Source organism: Bactrocera latifrons, unplaced genomic scaffold, assembly GCF_001853355.1.
Source record: "Bactrocera latifrons isolate USDA-ARS-PBARC rearing strain unplaced genomic scaffold, ASM185335v1 scaffold_436, whole genome shotgun sequence".
NCBI classification, from domain to species: Eukaryota; Metazoa; Arthropoda; class Insecta; order Diptera; family Tephritidae; genus Bactrocera; species Bactrocera latifrons.
In genome coordinates, this window is record NW_017537086.1 from 178,550 (window position 1) to 201,357 (window position 22,808).

The 22,808-nt window shown below is 35.8% G+C and overlaps 1 protein-coding gene across 1 annotated transcript; it reads right to left on the reverse strand.

Annotated features, from left to right (window-relative positions):
* Window positions 1-5,935: 5,935 nt before the first annotated feature.
* LOC108972880 (synapsin-like) lies at window positions 5,936-22,803 on the reverse strand (the record flags this gene model as incomplete). The annotated part of the gene is given in 4 exon segments (XM_018939766.1): window positions 5,936-8,405; window positions 12,989-14,465; window positions 14,540-14,707; window positions 22,720-22,803. Coding segments are annotated over 4 exon segments (2,109 nt in total), but the record flags the coding sequence as incomplete, so codon positions are not given.
* Between the last annotated feature and the right edge of the window lie 5 nt (window positions 22,804-22,808).

The window sequence follows — 22,808 nt, forward strand, 5'->3', positions numbered from 1 at the left end:
TTGGAACTTATCAGTGTGGCTTTAAACCTGGCAAATCAACAACCGACCAGATATTCACCGTGCGCCAAATTTGGAAGATACCCGTGAAAGGAGAATCGACACACACCACCTYTTTGTCGATTTCAAAGCTGCTTTCGATAGTACGAAAAGGAGCTGCCTTTATGCCGCGATGTCTGAATTCGGYATTCCGAAATATCTCCTGTCATCAAATAAACAGTCGTCGCACTAGCGACTTAACTCTCACGTCTCTGTTGACAGGCACAACTTTAAAGTTATAGCTAATTTCGTCTTTTTAGGAACCAGTATAAACACTACCAACAATGCCAGCCTGGAAATTCAACGCAGGTTCACTCTTGCCAAAAGGTGCTACTTCGGACTGAGTAGGAAATCGAGAAGTAAAGTCATCTCTCGACGAACAAAAACCAAACTCTATAAGTCACTCATAATTCCCGTCCTGATATATGGTGCAGAGTCTTGGACGATGACAAGAACTGATGAGTCGATGTTGCGATTTTTCGAGAGAAGGATTCTGCGAAAGATTTATTTTCCTTTTSGCGYTGGCCATATCGAAYATCGCATTCGATGAAAYGATGAGCTGTATGAGATATRTGRYGACATTGAGATAGTTCAGCGAATTAAAAAACAGCCGCTAYGCTGGCTGGGTCATGTTGTCCAAATGGACGAAAACACTCCAGCTCTGAAAGTATGCACGCAGTACCCGCCGGCGGAAGCAGAGGAAGAGGAAGACCTCCACCCCGTTGAAARGACCTGGCTTCGCTTGGAATATCCARTTGGCACCAYATAGYGGAAGCGTAAGSGGTGTCTACGMTAATAAAGAAGAAGAAGATGATAGGTTCCAATTTAACAAAATTTTTTTCGGAAACCTCGTCGCTTTTACGTCTGKAAAACAATRCTTTCCGACAAACAGAATGTCATACAACGTRTTATTATTGGCGWTGAGTTTTAGATCTATGCTTTCGACTCGAAGACTGACGATCAATCGGACGAAAATGGAGGCAAAGGTGAGCCGAAGCCAAATAAATGTCAAAGCAGGTAAAAAACATGATTGTGTTAACAGTTTCTCCGATTATCGAGGTGTGGTGCACTACAAATTCTTTCTGACACGCTAACCTGCAACAAGGGATACTATTTTAGTGCTATGCGTCGTTTGTGTGAAGTTATTCGTAAAAAGAGGCCGGAGTTATCGGACATTTTTGCGCCACGATAATACACCGTCGTATACTGAATTGATTCGTCATGCCGGAACGACCGGACTCGACTTATTTAGCTCGGTGTGTTTTTTAATAACCGTTTGGAGTCAGTTAAAGACATTAAATGTGAATCGCTACGGTCATTTAAGGCTATACCGGTAATTGACTTCAACGGCTATTTTGAGAATGGGTAAAAACGTTGGCACAAGTGTAGGGATTTCTTTCTTAGTACACAAACTAAGCATTCTTTGAAAATGCCAAATGAACCGAACTCCTTAAACAATTTCGTCTGCCGGCAGCAAATAACATGAAACAGAATTTTTTGTYTTTCATTTTAAAAATGTAATATTTTTATTTATCAACTCATTATTGTATCCATTATATCCCATTATGCTCATAGTCAATCATCATATTTAATAATTGTAATAATCATATTCATAGTTGTATGTATGTATGTATAATGCTTTTCATTTTTGTATTTGTATTTGTATTTGTAATTTGTGTTAAGTATACATGCATTTTGTATAATATTTATTTATGTAGTCACATTCAACACATACATATTTAATAGTACACAATAGTATATATCATTTTTTCATAAATAATGTTTTTTTGCGGTTTCACTTAACTTGCTTCTTATGATAAATATTTGCTTTTGGGAACAACTGCTCGGGGGTGTCGTGGGCATGATTTTGTGAAATTTTATGAGTTCTCGTGATTTTTTTCTTGCAATTGGCGAGTTTTTGTTCAGGGTATGGTTTATAAGGGGTGCAGGTGTGTGTGTGTGTGTACTTTAGGAGTATGGGTGGCTTTGTTATATCTTTCACATAATATGTGAGCAAATATTTGTATATATGTATGTRTGTGTGTTTTTCTGATATATGATATATGCACGTCGGTGTTATAGGATGATATATATGWATATGTACGCGTGTATATGCATGTATATATGATTGCATAACGGTAAATGCAGCTTTTCTTCTTTAATTATGTCTCTTGTAGGCTTCTTATTTTTATTTAGTGCATTTGTTTTTGTATTTRCGTTAGCTTGTTGGTGCGTTTTTGTCACATTTGCCTATAAACTTTCATATTGATTAACTACAGTTAACTGTAATTATTTATTGGTAAATTTTTAATTTTCTTTTTATTTTGTAAATAAGTGTAATTGTGCTAATAACTTTGCTTGCTTGTTTGTTGTGTTTGTTCCAATATCTAAATTTAAATGYTTGCTTGTTTGTATGTATATTTAAGTTAATGATGTGTTGTTGTATGATAATGCTTTGTTGCCTAACGATTTGTGGATTATACAAGAACAACATGACAATGCCTGATGTATGTAAGTATATAGCTWATACAGTTGTGTGCATTAATATGCGGTTAGTTTTCTTCTGGAATTTTTAGCGACTGAATAGCGTGCAAATACATTTGGAAATTTTTTATATTTTCCTTGCTTATACTATACTATACTATATAATATAATGTATTTGTATAATATTAATAAAATTTTTTGCATAAACGTTTCCATCAAAACATGTCACATTTAAGGGAAAAAGTGAGGTTAGAGTCGATTTGAGGAAGAAAACATTTAATTAGGGTATTTTGAATTTTTTCTATAACTGGATTTCAAGTTAAATGGTTAAATTTGTAACAACACAATTTTTTTTGCTATTTTTATRTATGCTTAAGCTATTTTAAGAACTATGCATGTATTTTTGACTAACTGTACTTAAGGTTCTTATATATAAATATTTATTTAATAAAATTTCTGCTATTAGCTTTAAACACAACCAAATAATTTATGTGTGTGTATTTGTGTGAGTGCTTGCTTAACAAACATTGCATAACATTAAACACATTTATTTTCTAATTTATTAATTATAATGTACTCATTGCAGTTTTTATTATTTTTTACTATTTTTAGAAAAATTATTTAAATTAATGATTTTTAAGAAAATATAATAGAAAGTCAAAAGGCTTATGAAAACACAAAGTGAAGACGTGAAGCTTTCTCATCATAATACGAAGGCTTTGACTTTCACTAAAGCAGGCGTAAGCTTTATTTTTAAAGAAAAATAATAAGAAATAATGAAWTATTTGAAAGCACAAATAAAGACGTGAAATTTTGTTAAAGCATCCGATTGAGTTCTTTCTATGCGTAATAATAGACTTATACTATCACCTTGCCACAACCATCGATTAACTTTCGAATTCTGTAGAAAGCTTTCACTCTTGAAGTGTTTTGCGAAAGTTTGCTAGTAAAGCTTTCATTTTCCAAAATGTTTTTAAAATAATATTATTCAATGACTTTTTACTTACAAAAGCTGTTTCATCTTAATACGAAGGCTTTTTCCCTAAAGTAGGCGAAAGCTTCTAATATCATTCTGTTAACTTTTAACAGATTTCATTAGCGTCTTTAATACAAAATTTTTTGAATTAAGTGCACTAAGACATTTTGAATGGGTTTTCAACTTTTTCAGAGCTTTTACAAAAGCTTACTAATAATGCTTTCTGAATTCGTGAGCAAAATATTTCGGGATCTTTTATGAAAGCTTACCTAAAATGCTTTCAGAAATCGCGTTTAAATTATTTTAGAATCTTTTATGATGGCTTTCTTACAYTCCTTTTCAAAATTGTTCGTCAACTATTTTAGAAGATTTTTTGAAAGCTTACTTATAAAACTTTTCGAAATCATGGGTAAACTATTTCGGGAAAGTTTATGAAAGCTTATTTATAATGCCTTCCGAAATCGCTTGTATATTATTTTTAAAACTTTTGTGCAAGCTAAATAACAACACTTTCCAAATTGTTCGTAAACTATTTTAGAAGATTTAATGGAATGGAATGGCTCCATTATTTTAGAAGCTATTATTTACACCCCGATTCAAAATTGTTTGTTAACTATTTTAAAAGCTCTTATGATAGCGTACTTCTAATGATTTAGGAAATCCTTCGTCAARCATTTTGGAAGCTTTTATGTAAGCTTATTTATAATGCTTAACGAACTCGTTTGAAAACGGCTTTAGAGCTTTTATAAAAGTTTTATAGTAATGCAAATAAAAAAAAATCTAATTTGTGCTTCCATTTTCAAATAATGATTTTTACAAAAAAGCTGAATAAGCTTAATATGTTCATTAATTTTTATATTTTGTTTATTATTGATTTTTTTATGCTTTTAAATGTTTKTAATGTTCGTTGTGGCTTGTTGCGATTTTTATTTTTTCCTTTTATTGTTTGAATCTGTTGAAATCAAAGGGAGAGTGTTTGCATGCAAAGCAATGTTCTACAAAATTTAATTTTAATATTTGTATATGTAAGTGCTGTGTAGACAAAATAAATGATGTCAAATTMTTATTTTTTTTATATTTTGTACARCATTTCGGCAATTCGTATTTTTATCGTATTTTTGCTTACATATTTTTAAAATTTTTGTTTTCCTTCTTGGTTGTAACCGATTTTAGTTTTACTTCACACCAAATAGTTTCTTAATCATTGAGTATTAGAGTTAACAGTAATTTATAGTTTTATATTTATTAGGAAATAAATTTATATAATTTATTACCCCTTTTATAATAAGTGTTTGTTTAATATTTTTTTTATAATTTTTTGTTTGCTTTATATTGTCTTGTGTACTTATACAAATAATCAGCGTCATTTGTGTTGTTGTTGTTTAGTGTCTCATGTTGGAATAACAAATTTATATTTTGTTATCTTATAATTTTATTTGTTTACCTTTTATATTTTTTTTTTGACTTCTTAAATTTTTTAATAGTTTCGGTTAGCATGTTTGTTCCATAGTAAGTAAGTYCTTTCTGTATAATGAGTGTTAATATTTTTTCAGCTTTTAATAGATTTCAATGATCTTCAGCGAATTGCCGTTTAACATTTCATAGTTGAATAATTTTCTCAATTTTTAATATTTATTTTCAGTTTTTGTTTTATGTTCCCATATTAGATTTCCTTAGTATATAGATATATATATATATATGTTAAGTAGTAATGCAATACAATATTTTTCCAAAAATTTCAATACCAACACATACGCCTCACATTTGTATAATTTATAAATTGCTTTGCTTTGAATTAATATTTTTTGCAGATTTCGGGTAGTGTAACCTCACTTTATTTATGCTTTCTGCAATAATTTGTTTCCTTAGCAACTSTTTAGCTTTCATTTCTTTCTCATATGCCTAGTGTCAATATTATTGTAATGTGTTTGTATTTGTATACAGTACTCGTATAATGATTTGTATGCATTTCTGTTTTTGTTTTAAGTATTTAATGTTGAGTATATAGGTGGTAGTTGTACGTGTTATTTAAGTAACTACTTTTAAAATATGATTTTCGAAATTTCGTTTATGTATAGATGAAGTATGCTACTTTTAATGGTTGATAATCAAGCGTTTAAATATTAGCGATTAAGAGTTTGTAAATAAAAGTATTTCAACGTCAAGTAGTTTTAATATTTTGCTAATAGCATTTGGTTTAATAGACGAAAAAGATTTTGAGATACGGTTTTACTACGAAAATTATCACTAGTGTTTCCAAATTGTTAAAACTAAAATATAAGTTATCAACAAAATTATTCCGAATGAATACCAACAATTTTRAGAATGATGTTATGATTTTAATAGAGTTGATTTTCGTAAGTTTTTATATTTGAAAAATTTCAATGTTTTGTAAAATAAAAAAAAAATTAAAATATTATATTTATTCACGATTAGAGATTTATATGTGTGTTGTTTCGTTATATAAAATACGAATAATAACAGAAATGATTTTGAAAACCTTTAAGTTATATAATTATTTATCGTAATAATATAATAATTTTTGACTAAAACCACAATCTGCGACAAAACATACTGGACTTGATAACAGTGGATCGAGTCGACGAAGAGTAAGGGTGGAGGGAAAGTCTTCTGTCAGAGCGCTATATAGGCCTAGAGGTCGCTGACAGTGCACCCGGCACTTTGCTAGTCCACAAGTGCCTGAAGTCACTAGCAATATCATCCAGCTACCTCTATATTTAACTTGCCGCGGTGGCTGACCACAGCGGAATCGTTGAAAGGCCGATATTCATCGATTTGCTTTTGAATTCTTTAGAGCTTCCATTCTTTAAGTAGTATGTGATAGGGTGCCYTAACTGTAAACTATTCCATCGGCCCTATCACGGTGAGCCCAAGGCTTTAGTGGGACGACACTTGTTAAAGTTGGAATGAAGAGGATGAGGTCGCAATATCCAGACACTTTCAACTCTACAGTCCAGCTTTCGTCAGACTAATGTGCGAACCCGCCGAATTGGCTGGAATTGATAATAGTCCTCCTCAATAAATTTGTGTCAGATGACGGTTTTTTTTTTTTAATTCAGTAAGAGCTCTGAGCATTACAACGGAAAAGCGTCTCTATCTGTCCAAGTAAGATTATTCTTTGATCTAAAGAGGCCAACCCTCTAACTCAATTACACTAACTAATGCATAATATGTATACAATCTCTTCCTCCTCTTCATCCTCTTGAAGTCCCACTTTCAACTTTGCGTCTACAAACTAAGTCCTTAATGCAAGTTGTTAAAACATTTCATATGACAGTTGAAAGATCCCCCTTTTGATGCCAACTATGTTGCTTACTTGATAAAAATGAATGGCTTTTAAAAACGAATCCGTTCTAGAAAAATGTGAAGTTCAAAAATTGTTCATACGAAAGTCTTGCGTCTCATTTATTGGGCTCACAGTTCCTACTTGTAAATGAAAGTTTTACTATTTCATTTGGTTTAACGTTCAAAAAATCTTAGGCTAGGCGCATAGTGGCGGGAGGAATGTGCCTCCATATATACGAATGACAGAAACATATTTTTTGTTGCATAGTTACATCTAATACTTTATATTCTACTAATTGTTCCTAGCACCCACGCTGAATGCCTCTTAAAACTTGCTTACTTTTATTTTACAAAGCCTTATCACACTCTTTGAACTTTCAAGTGTTCTGTACCTTTTAGACGTCTTCACAAGCTTTTGATGTATTTGAAAACTTTATAAAGTTCTGTAAGCCTTGCTGTGCTCTGTAAGCTGCCTACTTCTCTCACCTTGACGCTCTTTAACGCTCAACCCTGTAACACAAACTCTCCTCACTACCGCACAGATCAAGCTGTCAGATTGAATTCAACTACGTGGATAGCCTTAGATAGACCATAACGAAATATGATGAACAAATTAAAGAGTCCGTGACACAGATTGTGTCATTTGTGGCATACTATTTCAATTCCCATACTATTCTCAATTGTTGCCTTTACTACGGCTTTTACTTTAACGTTTCGGTACTTTTTCAAAAYATTTCCGGATCATTCTACGAACAGAAGTTATTCATAAAATATTTAAAGCCAACTTCATATTTTCTAATACACTTTTAAGTTCCGTTTTCTCATATAATTTTAAGAATTCTTAAAACTAGTTCAATATGTTTTGACGTAAAATTACTTTGACCAAAGACAACAAATAAAAAAAATAAAAAATAAGTAAAAAAAAAATTTAAAATTTAATTCAACTTTCCATCTACGCTTGTTTCTATGAAGAATTCTTTCCACTATGAAACCAGGAAACTTCAGAGGCGAAAGATGCGCATGTGTATGTATTGTTTACTTTTCATATATATTTCTGCTCCGTTTCTTCATTTTMTTTTACTTTTCTAAGTTCAAATTTGTATTTTCTAATGTCTGGCGTTCGTACATATCCACATATATGTACATAATTTATATATTCAAATATGTATATATACACCAGCCATTTAACGAACTTTAATTTTGCTAAGATTCACTACCCTGTCCTACTTCAAATCCAATTCATCATCCTCTTCGACCGGCGGCTTATTCCAGCGATTCGTATTGCCAAACGAATTAATGCTGCTGACGCTGCCCGTCTTCGGCGAGTCACTAAAATCGCTAAATGCCGCATTTTGTATGCCCTCGTAGTTGCGGTACGAATTGTAGCTGTCATTGCCGTCGTTGCTGCGCTCGGATGTGACGCTCATGCTCTTGGAGGCGCCAAAGCGATCGGCCTTGTAATTGGTCGGTGGACCGCCGAAGATGAGTTCAGCATCGGAGAGTGAACCGCTGGCGCGTGTGTACTTGCCATTATTACCATAGCTGGGCTTAGCGTTGTTGGTGTCGCCGAAGATTATGTCCAAGTCGGATTGTTTGTTGGAAGCTGWAAGTAGTGGATAACTTATTAAACTTTACTCAATATGTATTTATAAAATTATGAATACAAGTTCTTTATGCGGTGCGTTTACAAAAATACTGTTGCTGTAGTTTACGAAAATTTCAAATTAGCAATACTTTGGCGCCAAATTGGAAATTCAATGCATAGACACTGAGTAATGAGTATGAGTGATAKGGATGAGTTATCAAAATATTGTGATGATTGTGCAATATTATTTATGCCAATAGTTTTAAATATGATCTATAATGAAATGCAAGTGATTTGATACTTTGATAATGAATAATGAAATGAATGCAATGCYGATGCGTCCTACTCCTGCTATTTGTTCAACAAGTGTTGAAGTCAAATGTAAATTTTTTACGGGTATTGAATAACGCATACACATCTACATTAGGGTGATTCAAAAAACATTTTTTTTTCGTTTGGTACTCTGAAAAATAGGTTCCTAGACACCTCTAAGGAAGCCTCTCCAAGAATGAGTTCTTAATTGTAACGGGAAGGTCCTCCTACTTACAATTTTCTATTTTTTCTTATTATCATATAGAAAATTTTATATCTCTCTTCCAACTACTTGAAAAAATATCTTGTTTCTTAGATTTTGTAGGAAATTGAATGCTCTACAAAAAAGGTTTCTACGATTTTTTCGTAAACCCAACCGTTTAAAAGATATTAACGGTTGAAATTTGATTATTTTTGGGAAAATTTTTTATTTCTTATGAATTTTATAACTCAATGAAATAAAATCATAATTGCCCACTTTTAGATGAAATCACATATCTCGAGATCCACCAGAAAGACTTCAGCAAAATTTGTTACGTGACATTCCTCTGACATTTTTGTGTTACAATACGAAAACTACTTCTACTACTTCTCATATAACACAATTCTAAAGTCCATTTTGAACTTCCACTTTTCAGTATATAAATCAAGAATGAATATATATATCAGGATAGAGCTTTGCACGAATAGTCCCTATGAGTTGTGCCACTTTATGTCTAAAAATTGCGAGCCCCTAAGTAATGAATATGTGGACCCAGTGTTAAGAGTAATTTTTTTTTTTCGAAAATATCGATCAACATATGAGTTATATATTAYAATTGAAATTTAGAGAGATAATAMGACGTYTGTGTGCTACAACTGTATTAAGCCTGGTCAATACTTCCCTTAGCCMCCMAAWWMYTYCSAAWWRMYWRRWWWWWKSCSSMWWWWWYSRMCMAWWWWWKSRKTWAWWTKRWWAAAWTKGRKAAMMRKWWTWAAAAAGATGCTTRAAATTATTTTTGTTTACTATTTAAGGCATGGTCTCAAAGTATATGGACTGTACACTGATTGCATAATGAATCAGAGGGAAGCCATTTACATAGTCTACTAAGGTTACATACCAAGTCCGAATTGGAAATAAACCACCTCAATAAACATATAAACACCATCGGAATATCGATATAATCTATATTGATGGTTGATTACCAGATCTTTTATTATTAGATTATCTGTATAGTTATAAAAATATCTGGTATAATTGAAAATGAATGAGGTTTGCGAACGGGAGTTACTTTTTCGAGGAAACTACTCTGGTCGTCGTGCAAGTGATTGGAACATGAAAATATCTTTTCCGCCCGTGTTGTTTCTTTATTAATTAACTAATTAATTAAGTGCAGGAACCAAACTGTCAGACATAATCTTTTTTCTTGATCTAACGAATAACGCTTCAAAAATAAGCTGGCACCGATCATATATCCAGGTGCGCTCTTAGTTTTTCTTGATTACCGTGGTGTAGTTCACTATGATCTCGTTCGACGGATAGACTGTTACTGCCTTTTTAGCCAAACATGAAGAAAGAATTCGCACGCAGCATCCCATGCCACTCTTGATAGTCATAATTCCGTCTATCTCGGAACCAGTATTATTACTAAAGAATAATCTAACGCAGGTGCTATCAGGGACTGAGTAGGCAATATACCGCAGTCAATGGAACGATGGGCTGTACAAGATTGACGACGATATTGACATAGTTCAGCGAATTAAGAGACAACGGCTACGGTGGCTAAGTTATATCGTCCGTATTTATGAAAACAGTCCTGCTCTGAGAGTATACGACGCGGTACTCGCCGGGGGAAGCCGAGAGAAGGAAGACATTCAGAGATCTGGTGGAGAAGGTCCTGGCTACCTTGAATATCCAATTTTTGCCACATAGCAAAAAGGAGAAACGACTGGCGCGTTGAGAAGTTTTCGAAAAATCAGTCTAGAAAAATCAAGGATTGGATATCCGAATTAAATAAATGGCGTTCGTCATTATAATGACATGTGTCCAATTTCTTAAAATCATATAGGTTACTTTAAATAATTAGAAAGTAACAGTCGGACGAAGGTGTTTAAATAAATAATCATATATAATTTGCTGCTTTAACAAAAATTCTATAATCAAGTGCAGRAAGTTATTAAAAGCTATTATATAATGAATTGTTAGGGGTTTCTTTTAAATTTAATATTAAATTAAAAATTTATCATATTCAGTTTGATAACCCATCCGCACCTACCCGAAAGCATAAGATAACGTACAGTTCAGACATAAAATACATTTTGTCAATTTTTTCAAATGCAAAATTCGCCAATAACAGTTGTGTGAAAATCAAAATTTGCATTAATAAATAGACAAAAAGACAAAGAAGCCAACAATTTGTACCGTCGTGTTTCCAATTACGCTTATGAAGCCTTCGTTATGTTTCATAAAGCAACTGAGGACAGAAGCACTCGATACTTTTGCACAACTTTTACATACATACTATATATTATGCAGTGTGTGTTTAGYAGTTAAGTGGGTGATAGTGCCGCGTGTAGAGTGCCCAAAGCCAAAGAAAACAATTATTGCGGTGTTTATGCATTAAGAAGTGTTGCTCTCATACTTTGAGATAAACGAAATCGAATAATTAAGAGTTCGAACTGCGAACTTAAACAAATTTACTTTACTTAAAGTGCTGGAGAATTTCACGGTTGCCTTTGAAATTGTAAAGTTTGCAATTAATTTGCAAAAATAWATATATTATWTTTTAAATGCAAGGTTTCAATGTCAAATTTTGAGTTTACAGCTACCTTTTACGGTTATGGAGATTCCAATTTCACTCGGCATACCGTGAAAAACCCTTAGGCTAAACACATAGTGGGGTGAGTAGTAAGACATCACTTATGAGAAAGACAAAAACACAATTTTTTGTGTAATATTACACCAAATACTTTTATATTCGTTTGTTTATGCTTTATCCAAACGCAGAGCTGCTCTTCACACCACTATGCGCTTAGCCTTAGTTCGTATTATTTTCGATTAATAATTAGACATTCAACAAATATTGTGGATGCAAGAATGTCGTTTACTTTTAAGAAAGAAAAAAAAAAAAAATAAAAGGTAATAAATATATCTTTGCATATTATTATATTGCTTTAGTGTTTGTTCAGTTGCAGKGTTGCATTTATCCAGACAATTATGAACTTACGAAACATTGGCTTTGTTGCTTTGCGGCGACATGCTTCAGTGCGGCATGACGATTGAATACAACAATAACAAACGTATAATATATTGTAGTGTGAATCGAATTTAGTTCGTTAGAGAGGAGGACGGAAAAGCAGTTATGGGCGTGTTAGCGTAGGCGTTTAACGTTGATTAGCATAAAGTAGAGTACAGTAGAGTAGAAATATTGTTGTTTTTGTCTAAATATATATGGCTTAGTTGTCTACATGTATGTATGTAAGTATGTGTCGAGGAAGGATCTAGTGGGTGGCACATAATTTTAGAATTTTCTTAACGGCTTGTTTCTTACAACCAAAAGTGCTTAGGACTATGAGATAATGGGATTTGAATGAATAGGGCTGATTTCTTTGGGTAAGCGGGCGAGTAGAAAAGTGGAAAAGTTTTGGCTATATTTTATGTTGTCTTATGCTGTAGGTTGTCATATTTGTAGAATGTATCTGATATAACTTTACGTTTTGAGTATGGTTTTTAAACTGTTAATATGTTTATGAAAATATGTTTTTTTGCTCGTAGWAAATTTATATGGTTTTGGCTTACTCTTTAGCATTTCACTGCTCTAAAAATAAATCTTAGTAGTGTAGGCTAGATTTAGRCGCTGAAGTAGTAACCTTTACTTATAGTCAATTGGTCATGGGTTGGCTTAGAAGCACTTTCCCTAGTTTGTTCACGCTTATGAAAATATTATTGTTAGTATGCTTTACTCTTTTCAATTCCTGCTCTCGATTTGGGGTGAAAAAATATTTTTTATGCTAATTAGTTTTGCGCTTATTTGAGGTTATGTAATGATACATATGTGTACTGAGCTATGAGTATGAGTATAGGGATGTATTATGAGCTGATAGAAAATATACGTTAATTTTTTCTTTGAATAATGGGTTAGTATGACTGATATGTTCTTTTTTTTTCAAGTAGTGAATAAGCCTTTGAGAATTAGATTGGCACTGCAGCGTTGCACGATCGCCTCTATATATTATTTGCACTTTGCTTTTCGCTTAAGACTTTCGCAGTGTTAGACTAACGAGCAATACGCCCACGGCCAGATAATTACCATTGCTCTCGGAGCGCGAATAAGATGGTCGTGTGTACGATGGCAGATCGGCTGTGGTGTTGTAGGCGTTCGAAGCAGGGCTTGAGTTGGATGCATAGCCGGAGGTATCACCAGCTGCTGGTAAATTGGCGGGCGCGCTGTAGACGCTTGCCGAACGTATGCCCATCTTTGACTTCCAATCTGGGCCACCGCTCGTGGAGGAAGTAGCGCCAGCAGCAACGCCAGTTGTATTGTTATCATCRGCGATAGCACCAGCAGCAGTGGCGGCATCGCTGCTCGGGCCAGCTGTTGTGGTATTTGTTGTATTGGTATCCATGCGTGTAATGGTCTCAATGGAAGTTGAGCTRCCGTAATTGAAAGTACGGTTATCCTTGCCGGCGCTTGGTGGCGTGGTCGAGGTTGAGTTGCGGTAGCTGCTGCTAGTGATAGCGCCAGTCGGTGGTGGCGGTGGTGGTCCAGTCGGCGGTGGTGGCGACTTAATGCCCATATTGCCGTTACGATTGATGCGCGATGAAATCGAAGAGGATGAGATCGATGAAGATGATGTGGTGGATACGACGCTACCGATAGTTTGATTGGTTGCGGAAGTTTTTAGWGCGCCCTTATCGAAGGGATTAACGCGCTCTTGTGGCTCAAAATTGGTGACTGGTTTGTATTTGTTCTCTTCTTGGAATGTATCTAAAACGCTGGAAGATGGCTTGCTGCTGTAGCTAGCCGCTGAGCTGGCGCTAACGCTCATACTGCCCGCTGTCAATGTGGAGTTCGTTGAGGTGTCCGAACGTGCATCGTATGKCTTCTCGGCGACCAGTTTGGGTGACGGCTGTGCTGAGATAACATCGGAGGCGACGCTTGAAGTGCTGCCACTCACTGACTTGCCACCGCTACTGGCAAACGAGAATTGCTTGCCTAGAAATGAACCGGTACTGATGCCGCTTATGCCACTGCCGCCTGCACTGCCAGGTCCACCGCCACCGCTGCTTGTCTCGCTAGCTGTTCTTCCGCGTTTCTTGTTCGCTAATTCCTACATGTCACCAAATATCCCCGCAAAGGTCTTACGCAAATTCTTCATTGTATCCTCCGCATCTTCAACAACGGAACTTTGCGTTTGCGGCGGACGTGTCGAGACCCTCGAGGCCGACGATACGCTCGATGTCTGCGATGTTTGTGAATCCCGTCGGACCACACCGCCCGCGCTTCCGGGTACACTGGTCGGAGCCGGTGCAGTTGGCTCCTCAGGTACCTCGGAAATGCTGCTGCGACTGCTGAGACGTCCTATTGAGCCGACTGCTGGTGAAGTACGCTCGGGTATTGGTGGTGGACCGCCCATTGGAGCCGGACGTGGACCGGCGGGTGCCGGTGGTGTTGGTGCCATATCCTCGGTAGGACTCTCACCACGTGAGGAAATGGATGAGCGTGATGGTTGACGTATACCATGTGGTGGTCCACCAGCCTGTGCCATGCTTGGCCGACARACGTTCTGGAATGATTGAAATGTTKGAGAATTGTAGTTTCARTTAAGCTTTACATTAATTTAATACACAATRTACTCACTTGCATTCGTGCCGAGACTAAATCTGCGATCTGGCGCCGATCTTCTTCCTGACTATCGCCAATTAGAGCAAATGTACAATCACAAGCACTTATGATGTGCTCGCGGCCGTCTTTGCCGACCACCACGGATATGCCGCATACCTCCATGCCGCCAAAGAGCTCGGAAATCTGTGTATGTTTAAAAATTTAGTCATACAAGTTGCTAATGCATTATGCTGTGGACAAACATGCGGTTGCTGTGGTATACATGTGTTTGCAATTTGCAAATCGACCGACTTCTGTTATGCATTAATCAATTCCTGATTGCGGCCACGGCTCGCCTAAAGTCTCCCTCTAATAACAACTAATGATACTGTGTTTGCCCAAATCGCAACGCATTACGATTTATCGTTAGTGAGCTTAGAATGTTTATTTGTAGCTTGTATACTCGTATTTAATCGAATGACTGCGGTTCGCATTACAATAACCCCACCACACTCCTGCTGACATATGGCGTGTACATCGCTTGCTAATTCATTATTCAAAATACGCATCGTTGTTGATATGTGGCCACAACCAACACCCATGTTTGAGCTCATTTCAGCTTACCGTTCAGTAGTTCTAGCTAGAGATGTATGATGTATACAAATTTAGGATTGTTATTGGTTGTATGACTTACAACGATAACACTACTCAACAGATGAAGGAGGGAAACACCTGTGACTGTTGTGCTAGGAGGTCTGTGGGGTACTTGAGTTGTCGTGACTACAATTTTGACATTATTTTAGTAAATAGTGGTGTCTCGACCCCTATACCACTTGACTACAATACAAAAAATCTTACATGTTTAATATAATTTTCGGCTTGATGAAGAGTTTTCGGACACCGCCTYAAGAAAATAAGTCATCAAAGATTGGCATGTTAAGTTTAGACTTGGTGAAATCAAGGATTGTGAACGCAGTGGGCACCAAAAGAGGTTGTTACCGACGAAAACATCAAAAAWTTCMACAAAATAATTTTGGATGACCGGAAAGTGAAGTTGTTCAGGATAGCAGACATTTTAGAGACATTAAATTAGTGTGTACATTATATCATTCACAAATATTTGGGTATGAGAAAGTTCTGTGCAAAGTGGATGCCGCGCGAACTCATTTTTGACCAAAAACAAAGACATGTTGAAGATTTGGAACAGAGTTTGAGGGACAAAATCGCTGAAGAACGGCTGTATTTGAAGAAAATAAAGGTGCTGTTCCACCAACTCAATGTCACAAGTCGTTGAAAACGATGGCAAAATTCATGGATTGGGCTTCCAATTGCACTGTATTCTCCACAGCTGGCCCCCTGTTAATACTTGCTGTTCTCAGACCTCAGAAGAATGTTCTTTAGGAAAAAAATTCCGTCGACTCGAGTGATGATCGCCGATCGTACTGCAAAAATGGTATTAAAAAGTTGGAAGGTCGCTCTAATATGTTGAATAAAAAAAAAAAAAAATTTTGGCAAAAAAATGTGATTCGTTAAGTTTGGCGGGGATATTTCAATTGATCTGTAGAGTGAAATCTTAACAAATATGAAAGTTCGGATGTAATTCAAAAATTTATAACGTTTGCAATTTACAAAAGTTAAGGGCGCGGAAATATTTTCGTTAAAAAATGTTGGGAAAGAATTCAATATGCATTATTTGAAGAAATAGATATAACCACAGTCTAGACAAATTTCCGTCATATTCAAATTGTGCACTTAATTTCATTAAAATAAGAAAGTAAAAGCTCTCTAAGCTTCATTAAGACAACTTATTTACAGTGTACCACATTTCATAAAAATTCCAGTTTTTACTCAAGTTACCGCTTTCGTGGGCAAACGGTAAGGCGGTCTGACTGACAATCACTCAAAATTTAACTCGTCTCGCCATCTGACCATCTCACCTTAGTTTTAGATGATACAAAAACCGTTAGATGAACAAAACCGTAATAACATGCTGTGTGAGTATAAAATTTAAACTAATTTTATAGAGTTTATTTACTCGCTTTCAATTATTCATGCCGAGATATGTCACAGAGAATTAAACTACTGGTAAAACCTATCAGTTATTAATGTTGTAGACTTCAGTTGTAAGATGTTGACAACTCAACCTTAAATTTCAAAAAGGTTAAGCTGCTATGGAAAATTCTACACTCTAATATTTCAACCGCAGTTGACTTGCAATCCTTGATTTCAAGAACTGAAGCCGCTCGACCTTCCCAAAGGATATCGCTTCGCTCTATGGTCTCTTGAAATATTTTAAGAAGATTCGACGTTTTCGAGCCAAATTATGTTCAACGATGAGGTTCATTTCTGTCTCAACGGGTATATAAACAAGCGAAATTTCGGCATTGGGAACGAAGACCACCTGAAATGATTCAAGAGTTGTCATTTCATCCAGAAAAACCAAACGTCGGTGTAATCATCTGTCCATATTTCTTCAAAAATGATACCGGTGAGAACGTAACCATCAATGGCGATCGCTATCGCGCGATGAAAATCGATTATTTGATGCCAACTCACACAACACGCTTGTCATTGGCCTGTTACCAGTCGAAATGCTTGAAGGAGTCATCGAAAATTGGACTCAACGGATGGGCCATCAGATGTAACCACGACCAACATTTGAAAGAGAAAATCTTCAAAAAATAAATGCTAAAGAAGGTTCTTTCGAATGATAATAAACATTCCCCATTAAATTGGAAGTTTCAGTGTTACTCTTTAAAAAAGTAGGAAAGGTCGAAATGGATCGCCCTTTATATGCCAAAGTGCTTATGGCAAAGAAGAGATATAGGAAATTTGTATCTAAAGCTTTGAATTCTCAATTTGAATTATTAAAATAAACCTATAAAATTCTCAGAGCTGAATCACGATTACTGTTTAGCAGTTATGTTTGATGCATATGCATAATAAAGCAGGTATTTTAATTTACTGATGCTTGTTTCAATTTATTCAGATTGGCATTTACTGGTGTACATATAAAGTAGGTATGTTGTTTGTGCAAAGACAACATCGGCATTCGTATTTAATGTATTTTACATGTAAATTAAGCAGTAAAAACACAAATAAATGTACAAGAACATAGTGCACATAGTTGCATGACGCAATCAAGCCAAATCACTTTATGCCAAAGGTAAAACAAATCCTCATAGCCGATGCCAAGCAATGAAATGAGTCATTTGACAGACATTACCAATTTGGTGTAATATATTCTAAATATTATTAAACTATCCATAACACATACATACAAACAGACATTTTTATATATATAGTATATATTTATAGTATATATTTATAGTATATGAGCAGTGCAACTGGAATTGTTTTAGGCAAAGCGCCAAAGCACGTGCTTCTACATGGTTTTATTAGCAAAATGCCAGTCTTACCGCCTTTGAGTTGAATGCAGTGCGGTCCGGAGGCAATGGAACGGCTATTAAGTGCAGTGGGTGTGGGGTAGATAACGTGCAAATGCCTTGTTTTGGCAGCAATTACATGTGGAGGTTTGTATGAGAAACTGTTGCACTTGACGGCAAACGAACGATTTTAGTCAAAAATTTTCAGGTTTCCTTGGGTTTCTTTTGCCCGAACGCCTTGAAATTAATAGAGTTAAAGGTATTTAAATTGGTGTTGCAAATTTATTATTATTAATTTTGTTAAGAGCATGCACGCTTAAGTGCATTTTGATATATTGTGTTTGCGTTTGGTTATGACAACCTTAAGTGCCACTTGAAAATGTTTTTCGGCATACAGTGGCACGTGACATAAAGTGGCTGACGCTTCTTGTTTTAGTTCAAAATAATAACACATTTTTAATTAGTTAATAGTTCAAGAAATTATGCTAAAATAAATAATTTTTCATAATATTTTTAATTCTTACTTCAAATCGAACTCAGGAAAAAATATATTTTATGAAAATCTTTATTGGTCAGGAAGTCATATATAGGCTTAGTGATCCGATCTGCATACTTTTTTTTGCAGATTGTAGCGTTGTCTTCTAAAGTAACTTATATCAAATTTCGTGAAGATAATTTGTCAAAAATAAAGTTTTCCAAATAAAACCTTGATTTTCATCAATCAATTTACATGTCAACTCTATCCTATAGAGGTTCGACATGGGCGGTTCCAACAAATGAGAAGCTTCTTAAAGAAAAAAGAAACAAAAAAAAAAAGCATTAAATTCGGCTGCACCGAAGCTAATATACCCTTCACAGGTGCGTTTCTTTTAGTAACAATATGTTCAGTTTGTAGGAAAGCTATATGCTATAGTAATCCGATCTGAACATTTTTTCAGAGATTATATTATTACCTTAAGCAGTAATCTATGTAAAACTTCGTGAAGATACCACGTCAAAAGTTTTCCATACCAGCACTAGATTGTATGGCAGCTATATGCTATAGTGAGCCGATCTGAACAATTTCTTTCGATATTACATTAACAATAACTCATACCTAATTTCTTGCATATATCTTGTCAAATGTGAAAGTTTTCCATACAAGAACTTAATTCCGATTGTTCAGTTTGTATGGCAGCTATATGTTATAGTTGTCCAATATTGGCAGTTCCGACAAATGAGAAGCTTCTTGAAGAGAAAATGACGTTTGACAAATTTCAAAACGATACCTTAAAAACTGAGGGACTAGTTCGTATATATACAGACAGACGGACAGACAGATAGACGAACATGGCTAAATCGAATCAGCTCTACATACTGATCATGTACTTTATAGGGTCTCCGACGATTCCTTATAAGTGTTACAAACTTCGTAACAAACTTAATATACCCTGTTCAGGATATAAAACCTGACGAATGGACAGCCAGAGAGATGGACATGAGTAAATCAACTTTGTACGCCACGCTGATCGCCATATACTTTATTTTACCTCCGATGTTTCGTTTTGGCGGTTAAGAATACTGTGGCAAGCTTATTGAATTTTGTTTAGGGTATAATGACAGTGAGAAATAGTAGAACACAAAAGAACAGAAATAACATACTACAAGTATAATTATCATTTTGAGTACAGCAGGTTAAGTTACGTTACATGGCTGATCGAAGATCGCTTGTAAAGAAGAGCTCTTGTGTTCGAACTTATAAATTAGCAAAACGTTTGATAGCCAATACAAATTTGCATAGGCGTTTAATTTCCATCCCCGCAAGTTCGGTAGGATGTCTGGAGGTATGTTCTACCAAGTGTTTAAGGATTGACATTCCAAAAGCGGKATAGTCAAGAAGGCAGTGTTGAGTTGTTTCCACCTCATCTTTCAATTCTTCTTTTGTAAATTCTGATAATAATCCCAACCTTACAACATGGCACCGCTGCCTTTCCTTGCTAGTTTATTAGCTTTGAAATTTCCTGCGATTCCGCTATGGGCTGGCCATACATACCAGTCTCATTAGAAGACACTCGATGCTATTAAATAATAGCGAGATTAGGCACTCCTCGACCGACACTTAACACACTGTAAGTGCACTCTGCTGTCTGAGTGCATGGTCACTTCTCTGAAGACGGTTGCACTCCGGAGCAGCAGATCTACTGCTACTTTAATGGCTGCAACCTCGGCATGGAAGAATCTGCAATAGTCAGGAAATCTGAAGCTGGAGTTGATAGAGAGCTCGTAACAGTAAACCTCTACACCAACTATCCCACCCACAGCTCCCTCCTCGGTATATGTATGGGCAGAGAGGTGCCGATAGAGTACGGCTTGACGACTCCATGATCTAAGTGGTCCGGTATGAAGTGAAAGTGTGTGAGAATATCCGAGTGCACAGATACGTCTTCTTTTATTCTCTGAGTGTGATAGCCGTTTTCGCAGCCATACATCTACCGATGATGTCTACGGGCTTTATGTACAAGATGGCGTTACGTGCTATGGTTGGAGTGGACCCTAACACACCACATATGCTGATGAACGCCGCTCGTTTAAAAGTCTCGAGACATAAAGAATCCGCAAAATATAATGGGCTTGACTATGTTGTCATAGAGCCAGAGCCAAGGAATCACTTTCCTCTATAACAGTATAAGGCAATCGATACCTTTTTTGCTCTCTCTGCTATATTCGGCTTATAGAAAGTTTCCTATCCAGGATGGGCGCTAGTTATTTCACTGTATCATCTGGCAGTCATGATCCTCAAGTTTTTTAAGCAGGTCGTTAAAGATTGGGATCCATAGAACCTACCTCCACATTGTGAATTTCATTTAATTTGAAAACAAGTAAAGACGGACTGAGTTCGGGTGTAACCGAAAATTTTATACTCTTGGAACTTGGAAGGATCAAAGCTGGTGAAATACTTATAGACAGATATTGGCAATACTAGTTAAATAGCACATTGTGATATAAATTCAACTGGAAGTTCGAAACTCGTTATATTAGTTGGTAGAACTTTCACTCAGCGAGCAGGGGGGAAAATTTGCCCGCGGTAAGGTATACCTGTCAAAAAAGGCGACTAAATTAAAATTTCGTAAATCGTTCAGGATCTCTTTTTGGGCTTGCCTCGAAATTTCAGAATACTATTGCCAGAAATAGTACTATAATACTCATTTTGAATTGTAATATCAGTTTGAATGAGATTTCTGAAAAGATATTTGAAATTCAAGCGAAAATGTCACCAGTTGTCATTGAGTTGGATAGGTGCTCAACTATTAGTTGCAAAAGCTAAAAAGTCTGACCGGAGACTTAAATGTGATATGGTGGAGAGCTGTTAGCCCTTGCAGTTCGGTCTAATCTGCTCTTTGGGTTTGACCCTTTGGGGAGGTTTGTGGTGGCTGTGGTTTAAGCTTACAGGCAGATAGGCCGGAAAATTCAATTCGGTGTGAAGTCGCACTTCAAAAAACGATGTTATAAACAAATCTCAAAACTTTCTAAAGGCAGTTCATATGATTATAAAGTACATTCAAGGTCAAATCTGACTCAGACTGGTTCATATAAAACTTTTGTATAAATCCAACCACCTTTTTCTTTCGAAGTTAGATCCTCTTTTGTTAAGTAGTGTATATTTGACAGGTATTTGTTAACGTTGTCAAACATTTGTATGCGTTTCCCCAAGCAGATTTTTCAGTTTTGAAAAAAAGTTACAGGCAGTCAGAGATTTGACTCTCTTTTCATATTTGACCAAAAAGTTAATCTAATGTCGGACTGTTTCGATGTTATATTCCTTAACCGACGCCGCGTCATGAGTAATGTAAAGTACGCTTGATGAATACAGGGTATTCATTTACGTTATCAAGCCCGCTCTCGCGACCTCTAAACGTTACGTATTTCGTAAAACTTTCAGGATTTGATACTAATCTAGTCAATATTATATCGCTTTATATACAAAACATTAAGTAAACTGAAGTTTTTGATATCGACTGCTATCGCTCTGAAACCAACAGGACGCTTTTCAAGATGAGCTTGAGAGAACATATACTGTGACGAAAAATGCTCTGATCCAGTTCACACACTAATTGGCTAACTAATGATACTTTTCATTCCCAAAATAATATTTTATGTCTGCGTTCTTCGCTACTGGAAACGTTATGTATTGGTTGCAAACCTAGTGCCTACGAAGGAGTAGCTCATCACTCACTGAATAACGTCTAAATACATTGTTATACGATATTTCGAAATATAAGCGCTCCACGAACCTTTCGATAACGTTATGCCCCGCTAGTACAGAATTCATCTTCGCAAAATTTTGGCAATGTAATATCTTGTGTTACAATTAGCGAACATTAAAATTGAAACTGAGGGCCATATGCCGTTAACATTCACATTCTCGTAGCAATATTTGTAAATACGTATTAGAATGTACGCGGCACTGACTGTTTGTCAAATAAATCAATGGAACTATTAGTGCGCCGGCGGGGTATACAAGTCAAAACTGTAAATTACAGTAAATTTATGATCATGGTCTAAGCGGCTGCGACTAAACGAGCTTTGATACGCGCAACAACGCTTGAGTGAGTGCACTCGAGCTATGCGCGAGAGAGAGCGTGAAGCCGACAACAAACCGGATTTGATTGATGCACACAATTTGCAAATTGCAATTCGATGAGCTGATAGCGACGCAACAGACATTCAACCGCTCACCGCCGTGTCTGAGAAGTGTCTCACTTTTTCCGTCTTTACAGCTTTTTTTGCTTAACAGTATATATATTTTGTGTGTGTGTGTGTGTGTGTGCTTTTGTGATTTATGCCACTCACCTCATCCACCCAGGACTTGTACTTCTCCGTTAACGTGATTTGCTCGAGCATCGCTGAGCCTTGATTAGTTTTCCAATGGCCTGAGATCG